General features: G+C 40.0%; 1 protein-coding gene across 1 annotated transcript in view; it reads left to right on the forward strand.

Moving 5' to 3' along the window:
• Positions 1–6,028, forward strand: part of LOC147178195 (uncharacterized) — a 9,656-nt gene extending 3,628 nt beyond the window's left edge. The window contains 6 exon segments of the mRNA XM_086068227.1: positions 3,937–4,135; positions 4,204–4,300; positions 4,361–4,532; positions 5,420–5,469; positions 5,539–5,635; positions 5,730–6,028. Coding sequence (XP_085924353.1) covers positions 3,937–4,135; positions 4,204–4,300; positions 4,361–4,532; positions 5,420–5,469; positions 5,539–5,635; positions 5,730–5,956 — 842 coding nt within the window. The 3' untranslated portion in view covers positions 5,957–6,028.
• The last annotated feature ends 3,606 nt before the right edge of the window (positions 6,029–9,634 follow it).

Genomic DNA, 9,634 nt, shown 5'->3' on the forward strand with positions numbered 1-9,634 from the left:
CATAAGGGGGTCAGCAGCCAGCACGTCTGAAGACTTTTTCAGACAGAATAAAAGCATTGTACTTTTTCTGAAAGGATCAATGTAGGTAAAGCCCCAAGACTTGAGGCCAGGGGCCACCAACTGCAGTCCTTGAGGGCCCCTATCCAGCATGTTTCCCTCCTCCAACCAGAGGTGGCAAATCCGGGTCCAGAAAGTAAAAACCCTGCCACAGTTTGGCTTTAGCCCCAGGTGCTAGCTAGCTCCCTAGCTAGTTCCCCGGGTGCTTGTTTACCTGCTAGGGAGCTAGCTAGCTAGCACAAGGGGCGAAAGCCAAACTGTGGCAGGGTTTTACTTTCAGGACCTGGATTTGCCATCTCTGCCTCCAACCCACTTGATTCCAATGATCAGGATGGTTATTAGGCTTCTGCAGAGCTTGCTGATGAGCTGATCATTTGAACCAGGTGTGTTGAAGGAGGGTTACCACGTAGTTACTTTTACATCGGTTCCATTGCGTTGGCTTTATGGGACTCTCAAGCAGATTTTTGTGAACAAAGGACTTTGATTTGCGTTTTGTGTGTAGATGGTACATCGTGACATGATTTGCGTTCATTTTATATTAATGTGACTAACTGTTGATGAAAAAAGAAAAAGTGTGTGTGGTTAATTACCCGTCTTTGTCATTAAGTGTGCTTTTTATTGTTTTTAACAATTGTTGGGTGAGATAAAGAATAATACAGGCTGGTTAACATCTTATACCTGTATGACAGTTAGGGAAGTCAACCCAAAAAGGTTCATTACAATAACATGTTCTATGCAGCCCTATATATAAACACGGTATTCTGATTTAATACTGCATTTGTGGAATATGAACGAAGCAGCTAAATTCACTTTAAAAAATAAAATCTATCTCAGGGTCTATTTCTGTCGACTGAAAATAACATCACAGTAGGGCTCAGCTTGCCAACAGGTGAGCTGTGATTGGTCGTTACTTGGGTGGATTTTGCTGCTTAATTCACTGAAATGGGAAATCCATGTCCAGAAAGTAAAAAACCCTGCCACAGTTTGGCTTTAGCTACAGGTGCTTGTACTCAACCGGCAAGGTCATTACGAGAAGCACCTGTGGCTACAGCCAAACTCTGGCAGGGTTTTTACTTTCTTGACCTGTTTTTTCCATCTCTTTTAATTGATATTCCACAAATGCAATATCAATCGGAATATTGCGTTTAGACTAGTGGGGGCGCATACAACATTTTATCGTCAAGAAAATTTTGGGTTGACACCCCTTTTAAAAAGTAACAAAATAGTGTACAGTTAAAGGTTTTGTAAGTGACTTTTTCAATAGGGGTGTGCCAAAAAATCGATTCTCACAAAAATAGCGATTCTCATTTAGTACGATTTCAGAATTGATTTTAACTCTTTGACCGCCATAAACGTTATAAGACGTTTAGCATAAACCTAGGGAAGGGCGCCGAGGACGTTAAAAGACGTCCACTATGTTTTTTTTTTTGTTTTTTTTTGGAAACGGGTGTAGGAAAGCCTTGGGCAGCTGTGCTGAAAGTATCAGGCAGATCTGGTTAGTATAAGACTCGTTTTGGCCCCTAGATGGCAGCGATGACTCTCTTTGCACAAGGTTGGATGGGCCGCCCACCGTGGGCGTCAGTAGAAGACGTGAGGCGGAGCTAGAGTGTTGAGGAGACAATGGCTGAATAAGCCACAATGGCTGACCAAGCAACCGGTTGCAAGCAGCTCACGCTTGACGGAAAGCATCGATCAATACTAAAAAGCGCATTGATGTCGACGATGATGATGACTCCGAGCTTGACGCCAAAGTTGGAAGCCTTGACGCGACTGTTATGATCACGTAGTAAGCCTCACCGGCTAAGCGCGGCTAGCGCTGCTAAGGCCGGAAAACGCGCACAATAACCGACTGGGTACTTCTACACAATCGGACATTCGATCGGGCGATGGAGAGTTGGCATCGACCAATGCAGATTGATGATGATGATGATGGTGAATCCCGAGGTTGACGCCACAGTTGGAAGCCTTGACGCGACTGTTATGATCACGTAGTAAGCCTCACCGGCTAAGCACGGCTAGCGCTGCTAAGGCCGGAAAACGCGCACAATAACCGACCGGGTACTTCTACACAATCGGACATTCGATCGGGCGATGGAGAGTTGGCATCGACCAATGCAGATTGATGATGATGATGATGGTGAATCCCGAGGTTGACGCCACAGTTGGACGCCACAGTTGGACGCGGCCTTTATTCTCACGTCATAAAGCATCACCGGCTAGCTCTGCTAACGCCGGAGCTCCACATGCGGACATTTTGTCGGACAATGAAGAGTACCCCGAGTCCAATGCATATTCATCGGAGGAGCGGGTACAGTCTGATCACGGAGAAGACACTGGTTCTGGACTACGATGCCACCATGAATGGAGTGGATAAGATGGATCAGAACATCTACCACTCGGTATAGCAACTGAAGGACATGAGGAAGCCAGACGTAACACCACCGTAACGTAACCGTAGCATGATCCTGATATTAGGCTTGATGGCAACACACACTGCAGTATATACTTGCTATTCCCCGGAAAAAACGGCCTGCAAGAAAGTGGAGCTTTTGCACGCGAAGAGGCAATCTGTTGTGCAAATGTTGTTGTGTCTCCTTGCACGCAGGGGAGAAAAAAGAAAAAGAAAAACTGTCGTTGAAACATCCACATATTTGTAAATAGCACCACAGTTGCACACATTTGTAAATAGTTTGCCAAATTGTTGTCAAATTGTTACACTGTTGAATGTAAATAAACGTATTTTGCTATCAAAAAACACTTTTTCATTCTTGGTGGTAGTGTTTTATAGAAGTAAAGCACTATTTAGGTGTTTGTGGCATCATTCATGGACAAAAAGAAGTGTAAAATTCACTAGAATGCATGAAATAATATCGTTTCACTAAAAGCTTGATTTCTCCGTATTTTGGTCCAAAACAGGCGAAATTGGATGAAACTAACTATTTTCTATTGTTGATTACTAAAGAACGGAATAAGGTAGAAACAAACTTTTTTTTTCTGATGAAAGTCCAATCTTTCATTTGGTAGTACGTGTGTTTCCATAGTCCAAACAGAACATTTTCTGTGGACCTTAAAAGATCAGTCAAAATGCTTAAATCGGCTGGCACTGACGGCATCCCTTTTCTGAAAACGTCTGGCAGTCAAAGAGTTAAATGTCCCAAAATCAATTTTATTTTAATAATTCTATACTGTCTTCTTGCCCTTGTTTGTGTGCGTTTGTATTTAAGTGTGCACTGTGTGTAATTTTCATCGTTATGTGTGTTTAGATTTACAGTTAATCTCAACTATAGTGTAATAAACGACTTGATACTGTAACAATAGTGTTGTTAGTTTGAGTTCATGTTGCTTGGGGGACTGATTAGATTTAGGGAACACTACAGGAAGTGAGGTAGACCGAGCATGCGCTATGAGCCAGGAATAACATACTGTAGTAAACACGTCACTGCTTTAATCATCCACTCTGTATGGTCAGTGAGAACGGAACAGGTTGAAACCGAGACCAGCATTGGATGCTGTCTGCTCGGGGAGGGCAGAATATACTGTAAAAGTGATAACATTTATAGCTAGCTACATAGAGTAGCAGTTGTGGTCCACACACTGTTTTTGTGGAAAAATTGACTTTCCTTACAATTCAAAAAATCATTTTGAATCAAAAACTGTTCTGAATCGAAAATCAACGGAATAGAATCACAGACCCAAAAATTTGAACCGACTCGTGAGACAGTCAAAGATTCCCACCCCTAATTTTCAACTCAAGTAAATTGTAAATAAAAATTTTAATAGATGTTGAACTTCAAGGTACCGCTTTTTGTAATCTGACTTCTAGAGGCTACTTTCAAGTGCAAGTATGCATCGCAGCTCATTGTCACATGACACCCACAGGTCTTCGGTCAATGTTCTCTGAACTGAGCAGTGTCTCTAAGGAGCAGCAGGTGGCGCTCTCAGAACTCTTCAACAGAGTTTCCTTCATGCAGAACTTCCTGATGATGGAGGCACATAGTGTCATTTCTTGTCTGTACAGTGCTGCCGCCCTCTGTGCCTCCTTCCTTCTCACCGCAACACAGCGCTCCTCCAGGGCCAGGTAGGTCCTCCCCCTTCAGCAGCAGGAGTGTTTCGACTGTTCTATTGGTAACATGCATCTGGTTGCAGGTTGCCGTTGATGGTTCTGGTGTGTATGAACTTCTATTTGGAGAGAAAGATCTATCAATATGTGATAACTTCTGATCACCCCGAACACAAACACATGGTGAGTGTTTGATCTGACGTGTGCGTGTGTGTGTAACAACTTCGTAATTTACATGTGCAGGAGGTGGTCAGTGTTTATGTCGACGTGTTGAGGTGGTGCATGATGGTCGTCGCAGTGTTTGTTCTGCTCTGGGTGTGTGCGCGCTACACGGATCCCAGCCAGCAGAGTCTTTTGGTCTTACAGCAGCTCCAAGATACACAATATCGCCTGCAGGAGGCACTGCAGCGAGCAGGTCAGTCTGATGCACACCGTTCAGCTCCTCTGCCTCTGATTGGCTGGTAGACGATGCCTTCGCAGATTAGATTGGCTAGTTTTACAAATGAGGACTGATGAGCCAATCGTAGACAGAGTAGGGTGGGGCATAAACACAGTGAATGATCCTTCAAATACTGTCCGAAGGTTTCGATCTCCGGAGTCGGCGCTGCCAGTTACACACTTACCTACATGATTTTGTATTGTTTTAGTAGCTAGGCCGGTAGTTGATTTTAAAGTAATGTAAAACACAAGAATGAAGACATGTACTTCAAGATTCAGCCTAAAACATATGGACATCGAATAGTGACTGTTTTTGACAATTTTCATTGTTCACTAAATATTGTTTTACAACATTATTTATACTGTATGAACTTCAATGCAATCCTATGCATGTTAGCCCTACTATGCTCCTGTATTTTAACATGGGCCATTTTAGTGGTACTTGCAAGAGCCAATTGTGTTTTTGGGTGGTACTTCATGTGAAAAGTTTGAGAATCACTAATCTCGATGAAAATAAACATTAACTGGCAAACAAGCGTGAAAACAAGATAAGCTGTGTTGGTAACAGATAAAAACAAAAGAGCCAATGTTAACGTTAATATCAACTATAATAATACTGCATGTGTATTGATGCTGGAGTCTGCATTTGAATGTGACCTCACTTCTTGTTAATTTTTCTCTGACAGCTCATCTTTGTTGAGGTTGTACAAATGTGGCTAAAAGAAAAACACATGCAGAGTTATTCTGTGTATGAGTTCTGTGGTGTTAGACTTGCTTGTTTCGAAGCACTTTAGTGTATGCAAAAAAAGGTCACGTGTTCTTTTGTGAGCGACACACCAACAGTGAAGGGTTTTCTGTCTACAGAAAGTTTTGTGCAATGGAAGAAGATAGAAGACCCTCAACTTGAGGTGAAGGTGAGAAGAGTTCAGTTTTTAAAAGTGTATGAAACACCACAGAAAGTGAAACATGACTACATGTACCAGGCAAGATGGAAAGAGTCACTGAAGAAGAAAGGAAGATGTGAAGGAGAGAGCCATACATTGGTGGCTCCAAGCACAGATGCCCACCTGTCAATCACTGGTTAGTTAAAAACAAAAACAAAAAAACACTTTACAATTTAGGACCACTTTAGGCACCGGGCAGAGCCAAAACAAAAGTGTGTGTATGTGCGCAGGTCGAAACTCTGATCGTCATCTCAGTAGCACGCTGATCACAACGGTGACAGACAACTCTGTACAACCTATCGTTGCTCATGACGCCTCGGTAACTCCAAACAGACATCCTCGCCGGCGTTCCTCTTCTTCTTCCCCTCTGGTCTTCAGCATCCCGGTAGAGGGCCAGCAGGTTGACCAGGTCCGACCACGTTACAGCCTCAGGAGCAGAAGATCTCAGAAAAACTAACTTGAACTTTATTTTATATTCTTCACATTTTTTTAAATCATCAAACTCAATAAACTTGATCTTAAGTTTAAATTCTGACGTGTTTAAAATTGGATGTCAAAATCTGCACGAGTGAATGCTGAGATGGTGTCATCAAAGAAAAACCTTTCACTTTCACCTTTGACTAGCAGCAGTAGTGCAGTCCAGCGTACACCCACTTCTTTTTTCAGTCAGTTTTGCGCCTACCCACTTCTAAATTCTCAATTTTGCATCCACCCACTTCTGAATCCTCCTGGATGCGCAGTTTTTGCGCACTATACAGCCATGACCACTGATCCGTATATATTACTGGATCGGCTCTATCGGGTATCCAGTAATATTTCGATCAGTTGCCATGACCCACCCTCCGCTGCCTCTAACTGGCTGGCCTGCACTTGCTGTCGTTGTTTTATTAAAGGCATGAGAACTGATGCGCCTATCAGAGAATGAGTAGAGTGGGTTATGCTGAGGATTAACAGGTCACTCTGTCTCCTGCGAGATGATAGTAAATGTGAGTGAAATAAACGTCTTACCAGTGAGTGACGACATGCAGGCTATCCAAACATATTGTACATAGAATGAAAACATCATTCAACAGATACGATTTAAAGTTGTTTCCAAATAAATCCTTGTTAACTTTTAAACTACTGGCAATGTACTGTACAGAGGTTTTTGTCGGCAATACATTATAGTTAAACTGTGCGTTAATGTTATGAAATGTAACGCTATCCTAAAGTTAGCAGCTAAACCCTAGATTAGGATCATGTAGGGTTCTCAACCTTTTTTTCATTTCATATTTTGCCCCCCCCCCCTCTAAAAAAAATTTTTTTTAGGGGGGGCAAAAAAATAATTCAGCCTAGTACTGCCTGAAGTGCAAAACGCAAAAACAAAAAAAGTGAACACAACTGCAAACCAAAAAACACAAACCAAATAAAAACACAAACAAAAACGAGACTACAGCAAATTTTTAAAAATCACAAAAAAAACTAAATGTAATCGCAAACACAAATAAAAAACACAAACACAATACGAAACAATAAAACGTAATCGTAAACAACAAAACACAAACACAAAATATGAAACACAACGAAAAGTTATCAAACATAAAAAAAAGTTATTGAAAACACAAACACAAAATACGAAACAAAAAATAAAAAGTAATTGCAAACACAAATCAAAAAACAAACACAAAATACGAAATAAAAAGTAATTGCAAACATAATTTTAAAAACACACAAAATAAAAAGTAATTGCAAACACAATTTAAAAAAAACACTAACACAAAATACGAAATAAAAAGTAATTGCAAACACAATTAAAAAAAAACACTAACACAAAATACGAAATAAAAAGTAATTGCAAACACAATTTAAAAAAACACTAACACAAAATACGGAACAAAATAAAAAGTAATTACAAACACACACAAAAACAACACAAACACAAAAAGGTATGCGCGCAAACACAAAAACCCAAAACACATTAACAAATGATGAAACACAACATTTCGCAAACTGAAGTGGCGTTTACGTAGGAGGGGGGCAGGTTGAATCCGAGGAATGTGATTGGACGAAAGTAACTCCTAACAGCACAGTTTACATGTGCTTCAAATACTTAGAAATAATAGATATTACAGTTTTATAGTAGCGTTTGCCGTTTAATTTAATGAGATGGTTGGAGAGAAAAATGTCTTCTGGCACAAATGTACTGGAAATCCTACAATACTTTAAAATTTAAAGATTGGCTAGATCAGTGGAAGATCAGTGTAGTGGTTAAGCATTCGGTTTTCTGACCAGCGTAAGTTTTGCGATAGGGTTCGAGCCTCGCTTTTGGCAAAATCCTTTGAGGCACTTAATATGCGTTGTTATAATTTTTTTATGTAATATTTGCACAAAGAGTTGTTTTAAAAATTTTGGGCAAGGTAAAGAAAAAGAACATTTGATTGCCAAAAGCGAGGCTCGAACCCACTTGCAAAATCTACATAGGTCAAAAAGCCTTGTTTTACCACTTGACTGACCTTATCAGTATAGTATAAATGGGATACCATGTTAGGATTTCTAGTACATTGCCAGATGACGTTTGTTTTCGCTCCAACTATCTAACTAAATTCAACGGCTAACGCTACTATGAAACTGAAATATCTATTATTTAAAAATATTTTAAGCACATGTAAATTGTGCTTAACAGTGCTGTTAGTAGGGTGATACTTTTGTCCAATCACATTCCTCGGATCCCTCCTGCCCTCCCCCGCACGTAAACGGCACTTTATTTGTTAATGTGTTATGGGGTTTTGTGTTTGCACGCTTACCTTTTCGTTTGTATTTTTTATTTGTGTTTACAATAACTATTTGTTTTTTTGTTTTGTATTTTGTGATTTGTGTTTGCGATTACTTTTTTGTTTCGTTTTTTTGTGTTTGTGACTTGTATTTGCAATTACCTTTTTATTTTTGTGGTTTTATTTCGATTTGTGTTTTGGGGTTTGCAGTTGTGTTCACTTTTCTGGTTTTGCACTTCATGGCCAACATATAGTACCCCCACCCAGCGCAAAGCATTTTAGATGAACAAAACAGTGCTGTGCCATCTTGTGTCACGTACCCACAGGGGTACACATACCCTGACTTGAGAACCACTTATGTAATTGTTTCAGTAGTTGGATAATTAACCCAGTTTGCAAAGACTGTTATGCCAGACTGCAATGTTAGATGAAACTGTAATAAATGCCAGGACCAGAGATGATCTCAATGTCTATGAAGCCTGTATACAATAACTTAAAAGTAATATAGCCCTAACTTATGATGTATTTTAATTCTATAGTAGATAACATATTGTTGTTTACCTAAAAATAAATACATTTTATATTACAAACTGTTCCCAATTCATTCACGATAATTTTATTATTGTGCGTAAATACAAATGGCTTTTCCCTCACATGTCACCGTTTCTAAATACAGGGTGTTTTTCTAGAAGCGGAGGAAAAAAGTAAGTAACATTTAGAGTATACCCACTTTTCCAGGGACCATTACCCTCTGTAGTGGCGGCATGCACTTCCCGGGTTCTGATCTAGCCAATTGCACGTAATGTGATAGCGTGTCGTAGAGCCAGTCACAAGCTGGGATGTAGGGGACCGTGTGAAACACTTCACATGATTGACGCAGCCAGGAGACAGAGACGACCACTTTTTCTTACAGGTCAAGTATTTTAATCGTTTTTATGTATTTAAAAACAAAAGTAACTATTGTTTTTGTTTTGGGTTCTCAAAAACAAACCTTTACTTCAGGAGAAAAGTACTTTATATCTATTGGCTTCAACAGATGTATACAGTGCAGACGCATTTCCGCGCTCTCGTTGATCAGTTCCCTGTCTGACAAGCGCCCTCTGCTATCTGGATGTTGCAACAATAGTAGGCAAATCAACATTTGCTTTTTTTCTGTTATTACAATAACGACCTTTTGAAAATGTATTGAGTAAAAAGTAGATACTTATGTTAAAATGGAACGGATAAAAGTTTAAATTAAGTAGACAAATACCCATGAAAGTACAAAATAGTACTGAAAAAACCTACTCAAGTAAAGTAACTAAGTATTTGTACTTTACTTCCCATTTCTGCGTTTGGTCAGTTGTGGTTTTATCCCAGTGTTTAACCTGAAGATGGCGCAACAA

The sequence above is a fragment of the Leptonotus elevatus genome, chromosome 2, assembly GCF_054856555.1.
Source record: "Leptonotus elevatus isolate MCC_2025b chromosome 2, RoL_Lele_1.0, whole genome shotgun sequence".
NCBI lineage: Eukaryota > Metazoa > Chordata > Actinopteri > Syngnathiformes > Syngnathidae > Leptonotus > Leptonotus elevatus.